Here is a 24,720-nt window from a genome sequence, read left to right as displayed (position 1 = left end):
AAATCCACCAATAAGAGACAGAACGTGAGACTTATGAGATGTCTCGTTTTGCTGAAACTTCACCGCCAATAACTGTCAACAAATTGGGATCCGGTAAGACAGTCAGTTGAGCGGTCTCACGAGCAAGACAGTTTAAAACGTCGCACTTACCCTTTAAGTACAGTGCGAATATTTTTTCGCCACTTCTGAAGGTTACAGTACACATGCGGTCGATTCCTTTTAAGTTTGACGGCCTGCAATTTAGTCAACATACGGACTCAAGTCACGGCACACGCGCCTCGACATCCATGAATTAGCCCTGAGTAATCTGGGCAAAAAAAAATAATAATAATGATATGGCGCATGATAAAAATTCCATCTATTCTTGTATTTTGACTGACATCATCCATATGGAGGTAACAGGATGCTGTCAGTGTTAGCGACACCGCTGCCAATCATCTGTAAGCAGATGCGCCGGGCCTAATTAGACTGTCAGGCTGCCTGCGGAGGAGCTGCCAGCTAGTTCACATACACATGTAATCAATCGCTTAATCAATCAATCACATACTTTCGAAACGGTGATGCCATCAAACAGAAATCGTAATGCTTTGCAGCGCTTCACAGTGGGATGAAATGGAACTGGCAGTCGGCATACAACTGCCACCTTTTAAAGTACTTTGAACTGAACCCAAATAAGCTTCTGTTGTTTTAGTAGGCTTTTCATGTTTTTTTTTTTTTTTTTTGCTTAAACCCCCTGTCATACTGTGGGTCTAAATTGAAAGTTAAATGTTGATTGTAGTTTTTTTTTTTGGTACGAGTCTTCTTCTTGGCAGAGCATTTGTGAATGCATTTATGTTTCAAAGCTTTTTGAGATTTTGCAAACCGGGTGGGTGGTTCCTTAACATTTGATTATTGCTCATGACCTCGGGTCAAATCGACCAAGGAAAGAATTTTTCATATAATAAAACATGCCTCCAGGTCATTTCAACCCAAAACATTTTTAGCTGTTCCTGAAAAATAAACTTAACTCAGCTTAAAATGAAACTGAAGGATTTTAATTACAAACGTTTTGGGTAACTAAATATACCTTGGGTCAATTTGACCCAGGATGTTATTACCATTGTTTAGAAAATAACAGAAGACATGGTTATGCATTAATTAATTAAAAATTAAAAAAAGGTTTTGACACATTGAAAAAATGAAACATGCCTCTGGGTCATATTGACCCAAAGAGATTGTTGCTGTTCCTGAAAAATAAAGATGACACCGGTTAAAAATAAACTAATGGATTTGAATGACACACTTTTCAGACACATACGGGTGACTAAATACACCTCGGGTCAAATTGACCCAGGATGTTTATACTATTGCAGTGAAATAAACATAAGGCATGGCTATAAATAAAATGTCGCAATATTAATTTCCGAGGGAGTTTCCAATTAAAAAAAAAAAAAGAAAAGAAAAAAAAAAGTTTTGACATATTGATACAATGAAACATGCCTCCGGGTCATTTTGACCCAAAGAGATTGTTACTCTTCCTTAAAAATAAAGGTAACACTGATTAAAAATAAACAAAGAGATTTTTGCTGTTCCTGAAAAATAAAGATAACCGGTAAAAAATAAACGAATGGATTTGAGTTACACAATTTTCGGGTGACTAAATACACTTCCGGTCAAATTGACCCAGGATGTTATCGCTATTGCGGTGAAATAAACATAAGACACGGCAATCAATAAATTATTGCCTTGTTCATTTGTGGGTAAGTTTTCAAACAAAAGAACTGAGCTTTTGACAATTTTGGATAGTTAAACATACATCTGGGTCATTTTGACCCAAAGAAATTATTTATACCCCTAAACAATAAACATAACACTGGTTTCGAAACAGGGCGGCTAGGTGGCGCAGTGAATAGCACGTCCGCCTCACAGTTCAAAGGTCCCGGTTCAAATCCAGCCTCTGGCCTTCCTGTGTGGAGTTTGCATGTTCTCCCCGAGCCTGCGTGGGTTCTATCTGGACACTCCGGCTTCCACCCACTCCCCAAAAACAAACACGGTAGGTGAATTGGACATACTAAACTGTCCTGAGGTGTGATTGGGCGCGTGATCGGTTGTTCGTCTCTGTGTGTCTTGTGATTGGCTGGCAACCAGTTCAAAGTGTCCCCCGCCTACTGCCCAAAGCCAGCTGAGATAGGCGCCAGCAAGCCTGCGACCCCTAAGCGGCTATAAAAAATGGATGGTTTCTGACCCATTTGGATGATTAATACAGTTTACCCCGGATCAAAGTGACGCAGGAGCATTTTTGCTCTTACATATAAACACAACAGGAAGGTCAAGACTAATTGGCCGAGTCTCAATGGAAGCCATCGAATAAGCTGACAATTTTAACAAGCGCTCACGCTAATTTAGCTGTCAATACGTATAGTGCGTGTACGGATTGCAGCGACAACCACAGCATCATGAAAAGATGCAAATGAACACTCACACTTGCAGGTAAACTCATACATATTCATAACCGCGCAGCAAAGCCTTGTAATCACGCATTGTTTGCATGTGCTGTCGACAACCAGCCGCACAGTCAGACAATATTACCAGCTAAATACCGTGAAGTGGATTCAACGCATGCTGGGGCAAAAATGGATTTGGATTTTTTTTTTTCCCCGCAAACCGACGTCTGCGAATGCGCGCAGCTGGCGGAATAGCGAGCAGCTGCGAGCCGCTCATCACTCGGCTCGTCGGAGGAGGGCCGAGACGGTTTTTATCCGAGGAGACCGTCAGGTGACGACTCGGGGAGTCGGAATCGTGTTAACAAAACGTCACGGTGACATTTGGGGCGCCGTGTCCTACTTGATACTTTTTAGACTCGGTTAGAAGGAGGTCGTGTTTGTCCTTTCTTACGTTTTCAAAAATGCAGAAAGCAACTGAATCTTTCATGGCGCCTTGATTTTCTTGCCCAGAAACTTAAAAATATGATCCAGTCCCAATTGGATCGAGGCGTGGCGCCGCCAATGTGGAGTAAATATTTTGGACCGGAAAACACGTTTGGATGTACTTGCAAATACGTTTGAAGGTGTTTGGAAATACTTTCACACATATTTGTTTGTTGGCTCAATGCCAAAAACAGGTCACAGGGCATTGACTTGCAGATGTATTTTTAAAGGGTTTTTTTCTGTTTTTTTTTAGCGAAATGAGTATTTATAAACATTTTTGTTATAATAGTACATTGTATGAGCATGTAAAAGTCAATACAGTTGCATTACAGGAAAAAAAAAAAATGCTGTTTTTCAAAATTTACCCTCCAAGTAAATACGTTCAAAAATACTTGCAAATACTTCCGGATATCCTTGAAGTGTAAATGTTAACATCTTTTTTTTTTTTTTAATATAATGCCAGTTATTAACTTGTGCAAGGGAAAAAACCAAAAAACAACAACAAAAAAAACTTCATTTCTAGTATTTGGCCTGTATTATACAAATGCGTGAGAATAGAAGTCAGTAAACATCATTTACATTTTTAAATGGTTTCATTTTTATGTCCATTGTGAACTTTTTTTTGTCTCATAATACCACAGCCTAGAAAAATACTTGCAAGTACATTTGAATGCATTTGTAGATTAAATGCCAAGAACAGCATTTTTCCCATAATTCCATGGGGTTTTCATTTACACAAGAAGTAAAAAAAAAAAAAAAAGTTTTTTAGCATTTGGTCTGCAGTATGTTAATACATCAGAAAATTGAAGTAAAAGTTCGTCAGTATTTTTTATATTTTTACTATTATTTTTGTCAAGTACTTTTCCCATAATACCTTGGGGTACAGAATGTGCATGTGCAAGTTGATACAAGGTGACACAATGAGGAAAAAAAACGCTATATTTTAGCATTTAGCGTAAATGTACATTTGAACATACTTCCAAATACATTCAAATGTACTTGTAGGCTAAATGCAAAAAACAGGTATTCCAACCTGGTATTATCCTGTGCGTGTGCAATTGAAATACTTTTTTACCGACACGTTTGAAAATTCTTATTGTAGAACGCGCTAATCATACGTGCAGATTGAAAAAAATGAATAATAATATATTTTTTTTTTTTCTTGGCTTGGCAGCTCATTAATTGGCGTCGCTTGTCATCTATCAAAGCGTTCAAGTGTGCTGATTGGCTGAAGACAAGAAAAATCCATTGAAGGCCAACGTAAATTTGACGAAATCTTTTTCTCGGGCTTCTTGCCTTTTCCATTTCCATTTTCTCGGTGACCTGAAGTGTGTTTGGCAGAGGAACACAAATGATGCCTCCCTGCCGGCGAGCCCGAGGTTAAAGCGCCAATTAGCCGGCGTTAACGAAGCCTCATTAGCCTCGGCACAGTTTTCTTCTCGCGGCTCTGACTCCTCCTTATTATCCCTCAACTCTGAGCGACCTCACAGAGCGCGCCACTAAAAATACATAAATAGCTTGCGTTCACCCAGCTGATAAGACTGTCTTGTTCTTAAAAAAAACAAAAAAAACATGTGATTTGGGATTCTGCGACGCTCATTCCATCTGGGATCGCTTTGCGGCTGCGAAAGTGCCATTAGACGGCGCTTCGTTGGCTTGGCCACTTCTTAGTGAGCGGACGACAAAAAAAAAGTGGTAATTAGGTGATGGGCAACAAGGGGACACGGTGTTGCCCGCAAAGGCTGAGCAAGCGTGAAATGAGCCCTGGAGAAGCTATCGGCTTGTTTGTTGTTGTTGATGGAATGCTGATTGATTCAATGGGGCTTGGGCGGCTGTTAAGAAGAAGTGACTTCTGCAAGGAAAGCCGATGCTTCCTTGTGTTTTTGAATTGCACAGATGTGGAATGTTCACTCGGTTCAAAGAAAGGAAATTCGTGCAGTCTGATTCACACCTCCACCTTTCATGGTTGTTCTTGAACAGACGGATCGTAGTTACGGCTTCTAATATAACATAACTCTGCTTCGTTTAACCTTCGTGGCATTATGTTCAAATTGTGGAAATTTCTTTGATTTTTTTTTTTTATGGTTTACAAAAGAATCAATGGGGAAAAAAAACTCTAGGGCGCTGACATTTCGAGCAGATGGTTAAAACATGCAAAATTTCAAAATGCAACGATTGTGACAGTTCTATTTGATTGCAGCTGGATGTGCGAGATTTTGTGTATGAAAATAATCATTGTCCGAATTTTGGTCCATATAAAACCATTATAATGACCATTTTTGAGATGCATTTTAATAGCATTCACTACATTGATTTTCCTGCGATTTTTGCAACATTCTGTCGAGTGGCAGTCAAACTATGTCAGCAAACAGAAAATTCTTTGTTAACTTGTGTTTTACCTCTAGACAGTAGGTGGCGGTAGAGACCAGTTAATGGCTATCTCTTAAAGCGTCATCCTCACTTCACATGCTACAACTGCCCATAATATTTTTCAATTTTTTTTCGCGTAAAATTAATAAAATTAATAAAATTAACCTACATGCGTATGGATAGAACTGATGCCACAGAACAATTTGAGCGGTTGAAGGAAAAAATATTTAAATAACTAATTATCACGCCTTTAAAAGCATTTACAAAATCAGGAAAAAAATGCAAAGTGCATAATTTGCCAAGTGTGTGCGCAAGGGTTAAATGGATACTAAACTTTGCCATTTTCATTCTCGGCGACAGTAAAGGCTAGGGAAACATTACAAAATGAAAAGCACAGATTATTGTAAATGGCAATACATTAATACAATTTCACGGAGCAAATATTTGGATTGAGGCTGTAAATTTAGGTCAAACAACCCACTGCTGATAATTCCACTAATGCAACAACGTCTCTCTCTTCATTTGTCCTCTACCGGCGCGCAGACACAAATCATCCTCATCCCCTCGTCATCATCTGTCCGCCTCCTCCTCGCCGTCACCGTAACGTGCTGTTCAAAAGGCCGAGGATGACAAGACCGCTCGACGGGCTCGCTGACACTTTGGCGTCAGGAGTGGAATGCGTCTGAGTGATGTCGCCGCGCCCGCGGCACGTTTGTGTGGCGAGTTGGCCGAGCGGGAACGCGGCAGACGACGCGGAGGGCTTGTCAAAAACTGCGAGCGTGAAGGGCCGGTCGCTGAGATGGACTCAGCGTCCTCGCTTGGACTCCGAGGGGAAGGTGTTTTCAAGTCCGATGTTACCGCTGGCGTCAAACTCAAGGCCCGTCGGCTAAATCCGTCCAGAGCAGGGGGAGCGACTGGAACTAGGCCTGCCCCCATCATTATTGTTAAAGCGTTCCCTCGGTACAGCTTCGCTCTATTGTGGATTTTCAGTTATGACCTTCACTTTTTCTATTGCGGGTTTACGTCGCAATCGATTGCCATAAAATTGACAGAAAAAAAGAAAACATGAGCTTAACTTAAAACTTTGAATCCATCACAGCCAATATTCAAGCTTCGATCGATTAAAAAATGGATTACACCAATTGAATAGCGACGTAATCCTCAAAAAGAAAATTTGATATAACACTGATTCAATTTTTATAAATTGATCAAATCCCAAACATTAGCTGCGATGGATTACTTCTTTTTTTTTTTTTTTTTTTAGTGAATTTTGCTTCCTTTTTCATTCATAAAAAATCAACCTCTACTACATGAGTTTTTCCTGATGACCATGTCGATTGCAGGTTTACCTCCCTATTTTTGGGATAATTTTTCCTTCTTTTACGTTGGACTAAACATCCATCTTGTGTATTATTAACAAACAAACACACTAACTAAAAATAAGTAAATACATTTCTAGTTTGCGATTTTTGGAACATAATGTTTGCGATAATCGGGGGAAGACTGTTTTAACTTGAAAAATTGGTTACTGTGAGAGGCCTAACTGTAACCAAGTCACAACTAGCCCCGCCCCATCTTTAAAAGCCACAAACATTCAAAGTCATAAAGTCTGTTTCCACAGATGTATATTTCTCAGTGGAAACCGGGTTTCTGTGGGGTAGATTAGCGTCCGCTAGTACCTGAGTGGCTTTCTTGGTGGAAACTGACCTTCTGTTGATTAGAGTAGCGTATAGTTGATAAAAATCAAAAGAAAAGGACTGTTTTCCCGACAACCGCAAAGCAATAGGTCCCAAAAAAAGTGAGTAGAGCAGAGTAGAGCCGGGTCGATTTCTTGGTGGAAACCCCTTGATAAGAATTGAAGCTCCACACGAACAAAGGTCAATTTAATCATTCATTCACGTAACCTCAAGCAGTCTTTCATTGGAGCCAAAAAAGGCTCACCCAATTAGAGCCTTCCGAAATGTCCAGAAACAATGGCGACACCCAGGGAAATTAGCGCCGACTCAGTTAGTGCAGACACCTCTGTTACCACGGCAACCGCGACGTTCATTCCCTAGCATGCCCGTGCGCGCGTGTAACACAAGTCGTGGCCCTCAAACGCCTCTCAGAGATAAAGGGGAGACAGCTCCATTTAAAAGCAAACACAAATACACACGGTACAGTGCATGCGCTCTATATGTAGCTTATAAGAAAAAACTAAATAACCTTCACTTTAAGAGTCCTTTCCATTTGGAATCCCGCATGCGCTTGAAGACCACCCCTGGTTGGCCCAAATCTCTGTCGTGTGGGAGCAATGTCTAATTCAATGTCTTTTGGTGGCCAGGCAAATTTATCAATTTATATGCAGACACACACACACACACACACACAGGCACACACACTCGCCAAAACCAGAAGAAAAAGATCAATTTTCCAGTTGTAGATTTTGCCTTTTTATCGCTGGCTCTCTTCCCGTCACACTCGCACACGCTTTTCTCGCCACCGCATTGAGCGAGGCCGGCTGGAGTGAAAACGAGAGAGATGGCAAGAGGCTAGCTGTGAGTAGACGTTCTGTTCATGTGGCACACTTTGTGTTCCTACATACACTGGGAAAAAAAAAACTAGGGGGGAAATTCATGAAAGGCAGAATATGTTAATTTAAGCAAATTGAGAGTAGAATTGGACTTCAAAATAGGGAAAATACTTACAGACGTCTTATAAGTAGTGCGTTCATACAACTGTAACTTCCCCAAAAGAATATTGGTATTTTATGATGCAGTATTAAAGAGAAAGTCAACTCAAAAATCTTCTTGAAATTTTGTTCGATGTGGCTTCGGTACTCCAAACACACCATTCTGATTTTGATTGAGTTTGTGGAAGATGAATAAGCAGCAAAAATCCAGCTTTTTTTTTTTTTAACAGTTCCAGCTGTTTTGCTACTTGCTGTTGACTAAAAATGACATCACAGCTGCGAATAAAACAACAAATTTGAGCCATCTTGGTTTTGTTAAAATGCAACTGTCGGGCGGTCAAACATTAAAGTGTGCAGTCGTGTACGTTTAACACGCCAGACAGCATGGAGCACTCAAGCGTTGCTAGCTAGCAGTTACCTAAAAACGCCTGAAGAGGGAGGCAAAACGACATTAACACAGCCAACCCCACGGGTCATGAAAGTTGTTGCTGCTGTAAAGTGGGAAAAATTCCGTAAAGAGGGGACGAAAAAAACTTAGTCTTCCACTTTGTAACGTGAAAAAAAAAAAACGTAAGGCAGGGACGTCGTAACCCGGGTGTCCACTGTATATTGTTTAACTTTTATTATAAAATTGTTTTTTTCACCGCATTTACATCATGCAGAGCATTAACATTTTTGCTACTATTGCTCCTATCAACATTTTTCAACCTTTTTTTTAAACGAATAAACAAATAAATTAAGGAACAGTGGTCATTGCCATGTGCGGTCCCACCCCAAAACAATGTGTTGCAGCGCATTGATTTACCTATGCAAATGAGACGCGTTTCTTCATGCTTTCGCCTCCCGAGGAAGTCATCAGTAGGTCTTTCCCGCCTCTCGTCATTTGTCAATACAATCGTTCAATTTTGTCACGCACACATGCTAATCGCTGGCGTTCAATCAATTTTTGCAACCCATTTGCATTTGGCGAAGGAAGGGCGAGAGGAAAGCGTGTCTCTTCATTCACTTTGACACTCAGACTCGCTCACGTACGTTTCCTGCGCTCACGCTTGAGCGCGGGCCGCTTTTCAACCTTGACAAACGCGCCCGGCAAAGTCGAGATATTCATCACGTCGAGCCCACTGGCGGATCTAAATATGTCAATAAGATAGCAAGCGCTGTCACTTTTATCTCCGGTCGGGTCGAGGAAGGAATCTGACACGTCGGTAAGGCACTCGGCTACCGTCGGCCCCCGCTTATAAATTCTCCAGACTTCCAGTTCAGGTCCCAGATACACTGTAGGCTAGATTTCTAATAGCTAGCCACCATTGTCACTAGCATCCATCAAGCATACAATTTGACAGATTAACAAAGTGCTCTTTTTCTTAGTCGATGCGTAGGGTAGCAATTACATGTGAGTTAAGTCTGCCCTCCAGGACGAAGCGTCACGAGTTGTCTATTGATCGTCGATGGATGCGGGTCCAGCCCATCTATTAATGCCCCAGCCTCCGGCGTGTCACAGAAGGACAACAGTAATCCAATTCAGGGGTCAACGGGAGGTCAAAATGAGATGTCGTAATCTGCGCATCGAACAATCGGTGCGGCATTGAGCTAAAGCGGCGGAATTAAGTAATGGACGGATGAGTCGTGTCATACGAGTAGCATGATTTTTTTGGTCGAGGGGCTTTTGACTTTGTCCTCCTTCACCTCCGAAAGCCACATGTGACATATCCACGTGACAGACTTTCATCGATTAGCCATCAACGCCATACTGCTGCCTGCTCGGACCACAGCCGCACGCATGCTTTATTTGCCCTTGGATGGGAAGTCAAATGCGTCGGTCCAATTTCGTTACATCTATTGCGATTGTTTACAAGTTGGACATAAAGGAGGAAAATAAATAAATAGAGAATATAGATATACAGGGATAATGTTCCTAAAAACACATACAATCAGTTCATTTTTATACACTTTTATACGGTATGTTTTTTGTTCATAATAAATGATTTTTCATTCATAGGTTTATGATTTATAATGTGTTTTTACATTATTATACTGTATATTTGTTCGCATTTATTGTATTTTTGTAATTTCTGGTATTTTTCATTATCGTTAATGCTTTTAAAAAAGTGCATTTTTATAAAATTAAACCAAAGGCCATAATATATATATTTTTTGATAAATAAAAATAAATGGCCGATAAATGTTTTTTCTTAATTTGCTTTTTCATGTCCCATATTAATATCTTAGTGAAAAATACCCTATATTTTTTACAAATAAAAAATAATAATTTGAATGATCACTCTATGAAGTTGAACACTTAATAAATTATTAATTATGACTCACACCGGGTATTTCACCGTTCCTCTAACCGTGCTTCTTGGTCCTGGTGCGCAGGAAAATTGTCATGGAGTGGAGAGTGATTGAAAATGGCCCACGGTCCCTTATCCAATCAGGACGAGAAACAATGTGCAATGCTTGTAACAGCAACAACCAAAATAAATAAATAAATAAATAAAACGGAAAGGTGAACCACGCTATAGCGAGGGAACACTGTATTATATCCGCTCCCTCAGGGCTTGTCGACCATTTTGGGTCCGTCACATCTCCTACCTTCTTCTTGTTGGTTGGGCAGATGTAGAAACTGCCAACCACCACGGTGGTCCCCGGCATCAGGTTGAGTTTGGCGTAGGTGGTGCCATAGTCTGTGGACCTGCAACGTAACCAAAAACAACGGTTTTAAAAAGTTACAAATTCAAACATAAAAGGAATCCCGTTGTTCTAAAGCATCGTCAAAAGGCCGACAAGCCCTTTGTTCATCGCGCTACTCTCAGCGGCAGATACAATCGCGCTGGCAGCCGAACGCTGGCGAACGCCCCAGTCTGCCGCCAACAAACGAGGATTACCATGGATTACTTTAAACTGAGGTATCAATAGGAGAATGTGAGTGTATTTCTATTTTGCGCAGCCATCCAAAGCCCGCAGGCGGGGAGATGTGGCGGAGCTGAATAGAGCCGTGCCCGGAAGGAGAGGCCTTGATGAAAGAAAATGAAGAGCTAGCGCATTAAGGCAAGGAGGAGATGGTTTTACTCCTTTGGAAGACAAGACGTCAACGACAACTAAATGCGCGCGTGGACGCGTACGTCACGCCGGATCTGCGTCAAGGCATTATATGCTTAAAAGAAGAGCGCTAGGTCACCTCTCAGCAAAATAATGGCTTTTAGTCACCTAGCGTCAGGCAATTTTAGCTATTAGGATGACTCAACGGTCATTTCGCGCTATAATATATAATAATCAGGTAAAATTTGTGGAAAAGAGAAAAACATCACAAAGGATTCATTTGGGTAATAAGATTGTTTGAGAGACATCCGATGACAAAAGTAAGGATAATGATCATGACGGCACCTCGCTTGGGTTGTTTTCCAAGCTACTCGGCTCAACTAGAACGAGCGAGACAATCGTGGACAAATTACAGATGGCAACTGACCCTCGCGCACTTACTGACTGTAATAGCCAGTCGGTCCCGCCCACCTATTTAAGACAATCAGTCGTTGCCAGTTTGAACTGCCCATGCAGTACGCTCCAGCATTATGCAGTGAATTAATCCCCCATTGCCAACCCTGACCTTTGTGTCTCGTCGTTGTGTCAGGAAACCTCTCAGCCTTGAGCCCTGACCATGAATTCCGCTTTATTCCTTTTGCCTGGCTTGGCTGTTTGTTTTTTTTAGCTACAACGACAATCAAATGTGAGTAAGTCATCCCAGTTATCTGTTTTACATGACGTGTTCCAAAATCTGTTCTAATTCACGGGCTCTTTATCTGGGATCTGAAAGTAAGGCGTACATGTAATTCTGAAAAGGAGTAATATAGATGGCTTATCAAGAAAAATTTTTTTTGCTTTCGCTGGTTGCTTCAACGCAAGTTTATATTAGCTCGAGAAACCTGTTTGGCTAGACGATATGCGGAAAGCCATACTTGCTAGCAGAGGCGTTTCCTTCGTCAGAGTCAATATTGGCAAAAAAAAAAAAAAAATCCTTCAATCCGTCAGTATTGGGTCTGGGAAATTGCAAGACTGACTCCCATTCATCAACCTTTGACCAAGAAAATTAAATGAGAGACAGTGGGCTCATGAGACTGATGCCACCCCCTTGCTGGCATGCGTGCGCATGTAGTCTTGACAAATTTCTTCCCCCGGCTCTTATTTTGGTTGGGCGTTGATTGAATTTTGGCAATTACAGTTCCCATTCTGATTCTTCGATTCAATTCTGGATGAATGAATGCATGGTGAATAAAAATGACAATTTTTTTTACTGTTTGTGAACAGTTCAATGAGTATCTATCGTTTTTTTAAACTAATATATTGTATTTGTTTTACTTTTTGAGAACCACAAGAAAATACAATACTGCAGCAGTTGGAGCATGCTACTGAACACCAAGCGATGTGCTAAACTTGCATTGTAAAGCTCTGTAAAGTCTCTGTAAAGTTCTTTCTGATTGGACAGAATTTGGCGACACCATTGCCTTATAAATGCATGAAACTGCAATATGCGGATTCGTGTGGCAGTGATAAGTTTTTTCACAAGCGCACATGCTAATTGCTTATGTTTAATCAAGTACTGGCAAGAAAAAACTTTTTAGGAAAACAAAATCCCATCAAGCGTTCCATTTTATAGGAAGCACAAACAACATGGCACGATTTCCAAGAAAGCGGCCCCGTTTCTCAGCTGGCTTTTAAAAAAATCAAGTGTTGGGCGTTGCTTTGAAAGTGCTTGAAATGCAAAAATAATATGAGCTAGTGGGGTACAAACGCACCGCAGCAATTGCCATTAGGCTTCCGTTTTTGTGTCATTATTCCATTCGGGAATGTCTCTTCAAGAGCGCTAACATGATGAGAATCAAGCCTAAGGATACAAAGAGCAAGCAGCTCAAATCAAACCGGCATGAAAAACGGAAAGAAAAAAGTCGCCGCGCACTTGTGTCTGCGCGAGTGCGTGAGACGCCGAGGGCCAAACCGCCGTTTTTTTTTTTCTTTCTCCTTCTTTTTCACTTGAGAAAGAGCGAGAAAATACGGATGCACTTTAGGGAGACGACAGGCGCTGATTCGGAGTGTAATGTCCTCATAGAGAACGTCAAGGTCGCTCATGCGAGAGGGAGCAGACGACGCCCAAAAACGACAAGTCGGGTCCTGTCAGTGGGAATCAGGCTTGACGTTTGATAAGGTTGCAAGGTGGGACCTTGACTTAAAGGGGCCCTATCAATGAAAAGTCAACTTTTTGGAGCTTTTAACCATGTTACAATGTTGATTTCTCAAGCACCCCCAAAGTGTTATTTTCTTCATTGATTCATTTCTAAGCATTCATTGGTTATTCTGTGCCCTCACACTAGCCCCGCCCGAGCAGATAAATCGTTGAGGAGGCGAGATTTCGCACTGAGTTTCATTTATTTAGTTAAAACGTTTTACAGTAGAAAATTCCAAACTGGCGAAAATGTGTGTTATCCCCACAGGGGTCGCAGGCTTGCTGGAGCCTATCTCAGCTGGCTTCGCGCAGTCGGCGGAGGACACCCTGAACTGGTTGCCAGCCAATCGCAGGGCACACAGAGACAAAGGACCAATCACGCGCCCAATCACACCTAAGGACAATTTAGTAGGTCAAATTCACTTGGCATGCATGTTTTTGGGGAGTGGGAGGAAGCCCGAGTGCCCGGAGATAACCCACGCAGGCTCGGGGAGAACATGCAAACTCCACACAGGAAGGCCAGAGCCAGGTGGATTTGAACCGGGCCCTTTGAACTGTGAGGCGGATGTGCTAGTCACTGCGCCACCGAGCCGCCCCAATCAGAGTCAGTAGTAAATAATTCACCTGCGGGCGGAACTATTGTTATGAATACTGGGTTTCCACGGCCATTGAGTCGATAAGAGGAACAAGTGTTAGTGAGTGCGATGTATTGACGCTGTTTTGCATTTTAATGGCAGTAAACATCTGTTTTTGGCCCTTGGTGATCACGCAGTTGGAATACTCTGCATCAGGTGCGAGCCTCGTAAGGATGGATGCATGGATGTTTCGTGGCCGGCAGGCATTGAACGACATCATGAAGGGGGCAAGGCAGCCACACAGTAAGAGGCACGGCTTCAGTAAACGAGACGTTTCACTTCTAGAAAGAAATATCGGTAAAACTAATTTCGCGGAAGAAATTAAATCGCCAATGTGCCAAATGTAAATTATATGCTCATATTTAACTGAGGAAAGTGGAAAATACCATGATATAGGCCTTTTAAAAAGTGGTGGGGCGCTCCTTGCCCACATGCGAGGGCATCCAACCTCACTGACAACCCTAATCCAACAGTCAAATCTTTTGCTTCCCGAGCTATTATTCACTCAGATTAATCCCGGGAATTCCACAAGCATTAGTGGCAGCATTAGTCCATCTTACACGATAACGCTCTTCATATTTCTCATTGAGGATGTGACGAATTAGCAGCCGACAAGTGCTTTTGACTCACTGCAGCAAAGGTAATTGCCCAGGCTCAAAAAAAAAAAGAAAAATGTTGATGCCATTCTACGCTCGTTCCTTTGATGGATTGGTCTCACGACAGCGCTTTGCACTTGAAGAAATACCCTCACGGGCGCCGCGCGGTAGTCAATCTGTCCTGGCCGCGTCCCGCCAGAGACATAAATGAAGCAAGTGACTGAACGGAGCACGTTCATCTTTCACTTCACACCAAACATTTGGCGTGTTTGTGTACGCTTTGAACGTGTGAATTTGGATTACGCCGTCGGTGTGCATAAAGTCGCCCGCCCGCTGAGAGACAAAAAGGAGCAACCCGACTTGGCCGCCAAATCCGCGAGCAGAAGAAGTCGCTCGTGTCCAATTGTCGGTTTTCGGAAAAGCTGTTGTTTATCGGTGACGTAGGAACGCCGCCGTTAGCATGGAAGCGCAAAGAGCTGCTCGGCAAGTTGCTAAATGGCATCGGTAGCAGGACGCGGGTCACATGACCTGACTGGAGTCAGGCTTAAGAAGATGCTAAATTAAGTTGAGAATGTTTGAGTATAGCAAATAGAACAAGCGTACATTTTTAGTATGAGGCAAATTAGCGAAAACAGGTAACAATGGTACGTATTCCCACCTCGGGTACAAAGATTCTTTTATTGATGCAATTAAGTTCTTTTCAGCTCTTAAATTTGATATAATATAATCAAACACTAAAATGAACAATAAAAACACACATTATAAAAACAAATAACTAGACATTGGATTTTTGGAGCCAATCTATGGTGTTATATTTGTGCCACAAATACGAGCGCGCGGAAAAAAATTTGAGCGTTGAAAATAAAACTGAGCGAGCGAAAACAGATTTTGAGCACAGAAAAAAAAGCGAGCGAGAGCGAGATGTTGAGCGAGAGAGGGCTATCCCGAGCGAGCAATTTCTTTTTCTGTGTTCAAACTCCATCGGCGCGCGCTCAAACTCTTATAACTACGCGCTCAAGAGTTTTTTTCTTGCGTTCAAAATCTGTTTTTGCTCGCTCAGTTTGATTTTCTCCGCTCAAATTTTTTTTTCGCGCGCTCGTAATTGTGGCACAAATATAACGCCATACCAATCACAATCGCCATTTAGCGGGTTGGAAAAAAACAATAACAGGTATGATCACAGGCTGAGACAATATATCTATTTTACGAATTTGCTCATTTACAGCATACAAGTAAGTATATGTTGTAAATCTTAGCAGTTGCAAAAAGAATGTAATGCTCCATTCGACCAGAAACCAAAGAAACGCTTGAAAAAGGTTCCTAGGTAAGTGTTGGTGACGTATCAACAAGCAGTGGAGAAATACAGATGCTAATTTTGGTTGTATTTGGAGTTGAATGTGCTTGATGCAAATCCATGACCATCTGCATCAAGGGGTTAATTCGCAAAGTTTAGGATTTAAACTTATACTAAAATCAAAATGACTTTGAATTTAAAAAAAAAACATGACTTGAACAACAACTTAACAAGTTGGCTTTTAAGGTGGCTCGCTTGTAAATCAAGTAGTTTTGTCAAATTAATAATTAACTAAGGCTAGTGCGGATACTAAGGGCAAAGTGGCTATTGTGTAAATATGTATTTTGGTTCAGCACGATTTGCCTTTTAACTTAATTAAGTCATGTCTTGATTTTTGCCACAGTAACTTGACACTAGCTTGAAACTTCATGAGAAGTAACTTCCAAATCTTAGCAATTTTTAGCCTAACTTTAGCCTAGCCTTTTTAGCCTAGCTTGTTTTTTTGTTTGTTTTCCATTCAGAAATGACATTGACAATGTTACTATCAGGCTAATGATCTGACTTCCTCCCACCTCTGCTAAAGGCTAATAGAAGCCAAACGGTCTTCAAAAACAACATGGCCTGATCAATAAACAGCAAACGTAGCCGATTCATACGCTGTACCTTAAAGCACCCTTAAAGTCATTAATTTAAATCATCTTGGCTACAACACACTTGCTTTTACGACCAAATGCGACCTCAATTGTGTGTTTAAACCGTTTTTTTTCCCCTTCCGTTTTTGCTGAATATACAATTGAACTCAAGCAAATTACAGAATGCTTGTATGCGTGTGCCAATCCATCACAGCAATTTGACCTGTGCTCTGCAAAAAGAAGCGCCCGTCAGCTACCTCTTACGCCCACACGTGCCGGCGGGTCGAAGGTGAGCCCTCACGGGAGCGCAGCCGCAGGGATTACCGCACTGCAAAGGATTCTGAAGACTCATCAAGAAATAAGGACTGCTGCTTGTCTGATACAACGCTTGAGCGTAATCGTTTCATTCCTATTTTTCAGACCATTTTAATTCAATCTGTGTGGTTTAATTTGCCATTCATTTATTAGGCTAACATTACATTTATGTCCTATTAGGTCTGTGTATTTCTTGGATTGGCATGAGCAAAATAAAGCAGTTTATCAGCGCAATTCCTCAAAAGTGAGACTTCAAGCTGTTTAAGGGGCTACTATCATGGAAATTCAACTTTTTGGAGATTTTAACCATGTTACAATGTTCATTTCTCACCCCAGACACCTCACAAAGTGTTATTTTCATTCATTTCTAAGAACTGCTTTGTTGCATGTGCTCTCAGCACAAGCCCCGCCCGGGCAGATAAAAAGGGACTTTCGTTCTGCCGTCTCCCAATCTGATGTCACAGTGAGGAGGAATGCCCTCACGAATGCCAATACGACGCCCCTGTACCACCTTTGCAGAGTAAATACATTATCCAAGGAGGCCCTTACTTTCATTTTCTTTTCAGAGTTGAGGAGAAGAGAATTTGCACCAGGTCAGCCAAGTAAACATCCGTTCATTTATCCATCTTCTTCTTCTGTCTCCCGGGGTTGGGTCGCGGGGGCAGCAGCTTGAGCAGGGAAGCCCAGGCTTTCCTCTCCCTGGCCACTTTGTCCAGGTTCTCTAGGAGGTTCCCCAGGCAATCCCAGGACAGCTGAGAGACATAGTCCCTCCAGAATGTCCTGGTTTACCCCTGGGGCATCCTTCCTGTGGAACATGCCCGGAACACCTCACCATGGAGGCGTTTGGGAGGAATCCTAACCAGATGCTCCAACCACCTAAGCTGGCTCCTTTCAACGCGGAGGAGCAGAGGTTTGATGCTGAGCCCCTCCGGGATTACCGAGCTTCTCACCCTATCTCTAAGGGAGAGCCCGGACACCCTGCGGAGGAAACTCATTTCGGCCACTTGTATCTGGGATCTCATTCATTCGGTCACGACCCACAGATTGTGACCATAGGTGAGGGTAGGAACGTTGAATTTATAAAACATACTAATGCTGTATAAAGACTGCTTTGATAGGTCATTTTTCTTCTGCAACTAACTTGTTACGTTCCTCAACGAGAAGCACTGTGTTCATAGAGTTTTGAGTTTCTTGATGTTGTAAAATCACAGTCGCATACAGAACTTTACATACCCCAAGTTTACGTTGGCTCTTTTCTTTGTTATTGTTTCATGGACGTCGGCTTTCCAACGACATCATGAAGGGGGTGTGGCTAAGTCAGGCATTTTCAATTCCTGGTTAAAAATCACTACCAAAATACCACATATTACATAAGAAATGAAATCATTTATAAGCATATTGAACTGTGGAATGTTTAAACTACCATGATACAGGTTCTGTAGTGCACCTCCCAGGTGAAGTTTACATAAAACATTGGTTCAAATGGAAATGTAATTTAGGCTCAGCCGGATCACTAGCAATCACCATCGCAGCTGATCTAGTTCAACCATTGCCATCAATAAGCCCATAAACTAATTAGCTTTGCAGCTTTACTTAGCCTAAGTGAGCCGTGTTTATGCGTGTCCTCTGTCAGGGACAAGCACATTTTTATTCTATCTGTGTGCTGACTATTTACTCATTGTAATGGGGACTAACACAAATGAGGCTCTGCATATTTGGACAAATATTTGGACGCCTCCATTTGTGACCCGAAATGTGAAACGATTCCAAGCGAATCCACATGGAAGCGATGACACTACGACATTAACGCAACGTCCGCCGTTGAAGCCGACGTGCCAACCTGGTCCCGGAAACACCTCCCGTCTCGCCATGTGGCCGACATGTTGGCGCCGTCATTAACCCGCCTACTGGCCCTGCCGAGTGTATGCAAATGAGCCAATTAACAGCCATCGTCGCGGAAACGCGCAGCGGCGGCCACCTGCGATTGTCTGACCCGTGTGAGGAAGACGTTGAAGATTCCCACGAGAGGTAACAGATGCACTCGGAAGAGTAAAAAACACATAATGAACATTTCTACATGACAAAACTGCACGACAGTCTGCCAAGATAGTTTTCTTCTTATCGGATAATTTTGCTGTAGGAGAATTTCACGAGCTAAACTTTCACGCACATCTTTTAGATCTTCCTAAACTATTTTTCAAAGAACTTAGAGTGATCATTGAGGCGATTTATAATAAAAACCTTTAGCGAACTAAGCAGCCAATCGAGGAAGAGGTGGAGGTTCTTATTTTTCCAATGAGCCATTTAGCGACTGAAACTTTGTTCCCAGTAGAACCCTGTGCAAGGGTTGACTTGCGAGAGGGATGATGAAGATTACAGACCCCCGTACAGCCTCTACACCAACCATTTACCGCCCGTGCATGAGGAAAAACATACCAACCTTATCAGAGGAGACGTCCATGTATTTTTTACTTTGTTGGTGGGGACATAGTTTGCACCGGGTCTACCAAGTGAACAGCAACGTTTCATTCAGTAGTTACAAAGTTTAACTGTAGAAAACAGTGAATGTGGTTGTACATAATTCACCCTGAACTATTGGTATGAGTGCTGATTTCCACTTTTTTATTTGTTGGCAAATCCAGTTCATTTTAATGTCCCTACGACGCCTATTTTTGGCTTCTTCATTCACCCAGCGTCTGATTACTGATTGCTACGACGTTACTTGATGCATTAATTTACAGTATTGTATTTATAATTAATTAATTAAATTACAGTGAGATTTTGTATCCTTGATTTCATTTTCAAGTTTCAAGTTGAGTGAACTTTCACGATGTCTTGCAAGTTCTTGAATGTCCTCTCGAGGTCACTGATGTTTTTACTCGTGCATTTATGTCAGTTTTGGACATGGCAAAACTTGTTAAACTATTGCAACATTGCTTTGATTGATCAATCTCAAAAATATTTTGCTTGATACACTATAAACAGAATGTAAGTATATGGAGTAAACTTTTTATTTAATAAAATAAATGAACTAAATACATTATTTAAAAAAAATCCCCATCTTGTAATCCGATTGGCGATCATTTATTTTGATTTGTATTTGTATTAGCATATATTCTTTATCCTCTGAGAAAATTGAATTATCTGACTGAGTCGTTGTGAAACTGTTGTTGGTTTGCATCTCTGTCTGTACTATAATGCCCCCAAGTGGCCAAGTCACACGCAGCAGAAGGAGCAGTTCAATGTCTATTGAACTAAAAGCAAAATAAAAGTGCTAATATATATATATTTTTTAATGTATTTTAATAACGTGTGTTATCTCTTTACCGTGAGCCGAGAATGGAATATAATAAATTCACCATGTTAATTGAATCAAGGGTTTGAGCTGGTTGCACCGCAATCTTCATTTGACATCTTTCAGGATATTTTACACAATTCTAGATGAGGAACTCGGCTAAAAGCCAGTGTGGCTTTGCACAGTCAGGGGGCGTGAAGCTTATATCTGAAAGCATCGGGCAAAGAGGATTACCGCAAATCCTCGCTGATGTTTCTTTTTCGGCAGCCTAAAGAGGACGCAAATTGGAGCCAAGTGTCCCAAAACGGTCAAAGTAGTATAATGCAACCAGACCCTCATTGTCTGCTTTATTTTTTTTTTTTCTTCTTTCGTGAAAAGCTTCTTGTTGCCGAGGTGAGAGATGATTAGGGGCTTGCATTAAGCTTGATGTCTTCTGTATTAAGGTCCACCGGTGGAAAACCAAACACTGATGGAACAATTTGAAAGAGAGGCTATACCACTTGCAATGTGTCACTTATTAAGAGACATTTTTATGTCAGTTTAGTCAAGGGGGGAGATGGGGGGGGGCTGTGTTTTATTTCAAGCTGTTGCCAGGAAATGAGACAGGAGTGATGCAGCAGCCACAAGGAGATGAAGTGCCGAGTTAACAGGAAAAGGTTGAGTGCTGTTATGGGACGTAATAACGGGATGAATTATGATAATATCGCCCGTATAAAACATAAGATATTCTTTTATATTGACTGAAACATTGAAGCCGGGTGACTGTCGCACATCACTTTGCACTTTATAATCCTGCCAACGACGCACTTTTGTCTGCAGTAACCATGACAAGAGACACACATGTGTAGTGTACCGTATTTTCCGCACTATAAGGCGCACCGAATTATAAGGCGCACCCTCAATTAATGACAAATTAAAAAAACATTTACATATACAAGGCACACCGGATTATAAGGCGCAACCTCAATTAATGACATATTCTAAAAGTTTTTTGATAACAATATAGTAATACTCAAAGTAATAACAATAATAACTCAAATAAACGCTCAATAGCATAATAACTCAATGTCAATATGAGCAACCTTGTCTAACCCTAAACAGGTAAAGCTTACTTTATCACTTCATTCTCCACGTACGGATCCCAATCTCAATATTGATCCATATATAAGGCGCACCTGATTATAAGGCGCACCATCAGCTTTTAAAAAATAAAAAATAAGGCTTTTAGGTGCGCCTTACAGTGCGGAAAATACAGTATATACAAGTCACTTTTTGTAAATTTCACACTGATCAGACGTTGGAATATAGCAATTTTAGAGGCCCAACATTACAGTGTTTCTCAAATTGTGGGGCAGGTAAGAGGCGATGTGGAGGCAGGGATCGTTTCTACAATGATCGTTTAAAAAAAAAAAAAAAATCGAAATTGTTTCTACGATAAGTCATTAAGTCTATAAGAAAAATGCCTGTAACAATGAGTCAGATTTGGGTAGTCTTGATCAAAGAAAAAATTAGTGTAGTAAAGATGAAAGAATATATATATATATATATATATATATATATATATATATATATATATATATATATATATATATATATATATATATATATATATATATATATATATATATATATATATGGGTTTTTTTTCTGGTTGACCTTTTTTTCCCACTGACTGAGTGTTGTACAAACACTCTTGTGCATTGACAGACAAGTTGTGAATTTTACACCTTCCAAACACCAGCTCTTGAACATTAAGCAGTGACACGTTCAGCTTCGGCCCGGCCTTGAACCCACTCTACCCCCTCTGCCTCCTTCGCACACACGCATCAGTGCGCTTAGTGTGTGTAACAAGTGCTTCCAGTGTGTCATACATAACGGGGCATCCTGGTAACCTACAATAACATAGTATGGCGGAAGCCCATTCATCTGTTCTCAATTGGCTTAACTGGATAATTCCTGCAAATTAAAGTCAAAGCATAAGAAGGACATTTTATTCTTATTATTTTGGGTGGGCATCATTTTCATGCAAATGATCTCCTGGGCGTTTGGCAATAATGTTGTTTATGTTTTTGTGTGTGTGAGGGGGCAGCATCTGGTCGTCACAGTGACATCAACTGTGACGCGTTTACTTACAGAAGCGTAAAGAAAATTATCGTGGAAAACAGGGCGCTCTATGGCATATGGATTCTGAGCGTGTGTGTCCAGGAGGACGTTTTGATTAGCGGCTACATACAGGACGTGTGCTTTATGTTTTATGAAGACCCTACTCCGAGTTGCTTTCAACCTTCAGCCTCAGGCAACACTGAAATCGCACTACTGTAGCCAGTGTGTGTGCGCGCGTGTGTGTGTAAGCCAAAGAGAGACATACGTGCCTCGGGGGGGGGGAGTCAGCAGCCAGAAAAAGAGCGCCACTTTTTCTCAATTTTTTTCCCCTCACTTTCTGCCAAGCGGAGGATTTGGAGCTTTCTAACATCATTTAGAGCCACATCCATCCTTCCTCCTCTTTTTACTCTGATAAAAATCTTTTCACAATGCATAATGACACAACAAACAAACGAATAAAACATATATATGGTTTTGTATGTTGTTATATATATATAATTATCAGAGTCGGGTGTCCAAACTATGGCTTGGGGGCCAAGTGTGGCCCTCCGCCTATTTTTGAGTGGCCCGCAGCATATCATAAAAATAACATTTGCTACTAATATCTTTCATACGTTCTCTAAATATGCAAAAATGCAAATCAACTAAGTAAAATAGCAATATGCTTTCACTTCATAAAGCTGGATTTTGAGCCCGTGTCACAATACAACTTGCAAAAATATCACACTAGTGTTTTCAGAGTAACTGCTGGAAAAAATTGTGAGCTTACTACACATTGCTCCTGTTTTGGTTTAACAGAGATCAAAGTAAAAATTCTAGCATCCTGTAATTTTTACATTTCATGTACATACATACACACATACACACATATATAGATAGATAGATAGATAGATAGATAGATAGATAGATAGATAGATAGATAGATAGATAGATAGATAGATAGATAGATAGATAGATAGATAGATAGATAGATAGATAGATAGATAGATAGATAGATAGATAGACAGACAGACACATATATAAGTTTATGTAAGTGTGTACATTTTTTTGCCTATTAGTGAGTCTGAGACATCACATCTGTGGAGTATCCTAACAATTAAATTGTCAACACATGAAAGACAAAAATATGCACATAATTCATGCATGACTTCCAGGGAGATTTGCGGTTGTAGCTAATGGGGGTCTGCAGCTTTGAAGCTTTCCAAATGGGGGAATGGCATGAATTAAGTAGCATCATCAGACACATTTGCTCTCTGGAAAAGTACAAAAAAAAGTCTTGTTTTAGCCAGTGTCAATCATGAGCCATATCTGGTGTGTTTTCTCATCTGAAATGGAGGAGAATTAAGTCTCCTCTAATGTACCTGCAAGGTCAGGCTCAGCATCAGAGCATCTGCGAGGGATTAGATGGAAGGAAGAATTAATATTCGATGAGAAGTACGTACAAGATTCTCACTGTGAAGTGGTGCTGGCGGGATGCTTTTTTTTTCCCCCTCGAGCCACTCAAAGGCAAGAAAAGTGATTTTGGCAGCCTGACTCGCCCCCCATTCCGCGCCGATACGTTATCTGCCCAAGCGGATGCCATCGCCGGCCTCCCGGCGCTCCGTCTCGCCACCGTACAAGGCGCACGAGACGTTTTTCAGCGTTATATGGGCCCTGTCGTCCATTTACAAGATCCGCTTAACATGAGGTCATCTCATGACGGATAGGACGGCGCTTAAATGTTGAGGCCTACCTCCATAGAGAGCTCTCCAGGACCTTGGTGGAGTCGGCGTGGTAGTACTTGGTCAGAATGAGAATCACCTGCAGGAGGAGAAGAAACGCAGCACTTTAGTTAGCCGGTATTTGTATTTCAAACCTCCCTCCAAAGCTTCTTCTTCTTCTGTGTGGGCCATCAGTTTAACAAGCTGCCCCCCCCTCACATATGAAACCTTGGTAAGAATCAGGTCAAAAGCGCAATTCACATTATTGGGGATGGGTCAGAGCTGTCATGGCTAATGGTTGGTAATAATGGGAATGGGAGCCATGGGGATGCCTATTATTGCGGGCCATTATTTCAGGGGTCATAGTGTCACATAAAGAGCGCAGTCGTATACTTTCAATGTTTTAATACAGAGTGGGCATGTTACAGATGTTTTGTAACATCCGTACAATTTCAGTGCATGGACCAGCATGTTTGGTTTTCTGTGTTTTCATGCTGCTAATGTGGTGTCACCAGCAAGAGCAAAAAAAGAGCAAAAGCAAAACAAGAAAGAGAATGCAATTCCTCTTGTAATCACTTGTAAAATATGGAATGATTTGGAATGATATTGGATGATGTGAAATGGTGCACGATGACCTGGAATGAGCTGAACATGTTGGAAGTTGGAATGGTTTGAATCTTTTGCAAAATGCAGAAATTACAGGGGGAAAACCCTCTAATTTTTGTTTTTGTTTTTAGTGTGGTTATTTAACCCATGGCCTTTGGGTCTACGTGACTCATTTTCAGTTTTCATCAAAAGCCATGCTGGCAGTTCAAATAACAAGTAAGTGAAGCAAACATGTTGAGTATTTTAACAGAATATCGATTATGTTGCTTTAAAAAACAAAAACTCTAGTGAGTCCACCAGAAACATGATCTTTGGCAGAGTAAACAAAATACTAACACCACACAGGGTAAATGATGAAAAAAAAATGGAATTATTATAACAG

General features: G+C 41.2%; 1 protein-coding gene across 4 annotated transcripts in view; it reads right to left on the bottom strand.

Moving 5' to 3' along the window:
- The window catches only part of sorcs2 (sortilin-related VPS10 domain containing receptor 2), a 115,202-nt gene that overhangs the window by 37,585 nt on the left and 52,897 nt on the right, over positions 1–24,720 (bottom strand). For all 4 annotated transcript variants that reach the window (XM_088415193.1, XM_088415167.1, XM_088415175.1 and 1 more), the window contains 2 exons: positions 23,765–23,832; positions 10,540–10,639 (listed from right to left, as the gene is read on the bottom strand). In XM_088415193.1, coding sequence (XP_088271319.1) covers positions 10,540–10,639; positions 23,765–23,832 — 168 coding nt within the window. The remainder of the gene's footprint in view (positions 1–10,539; positions 10,640–23,764; positions 23,833–24,720) is intronic.

The sequence above is a fragment of the Hippichthys cyanospilos genome, chromosome 1, assembly GCF_059441005.1.
Source record: "Hippichthys cyanospilos isolate Australia breed blue-spotted pipefish chromosome 1, RoL_Hcya_1.0, whole genome shotgun sequence".
Classification (NCBI taxonomy): domain Eukaryota; kingdom Metazoa; phylum Chordata; class Actinopteri; order Syngnathiformes; family Syngnathidae; genus Hippichthys; species Hippichthys cyanospilos.
Note: the sequence above shows the minus strand (reverse complement) of the source record. Positions and strands in the feature narration are given on the sequence as shown.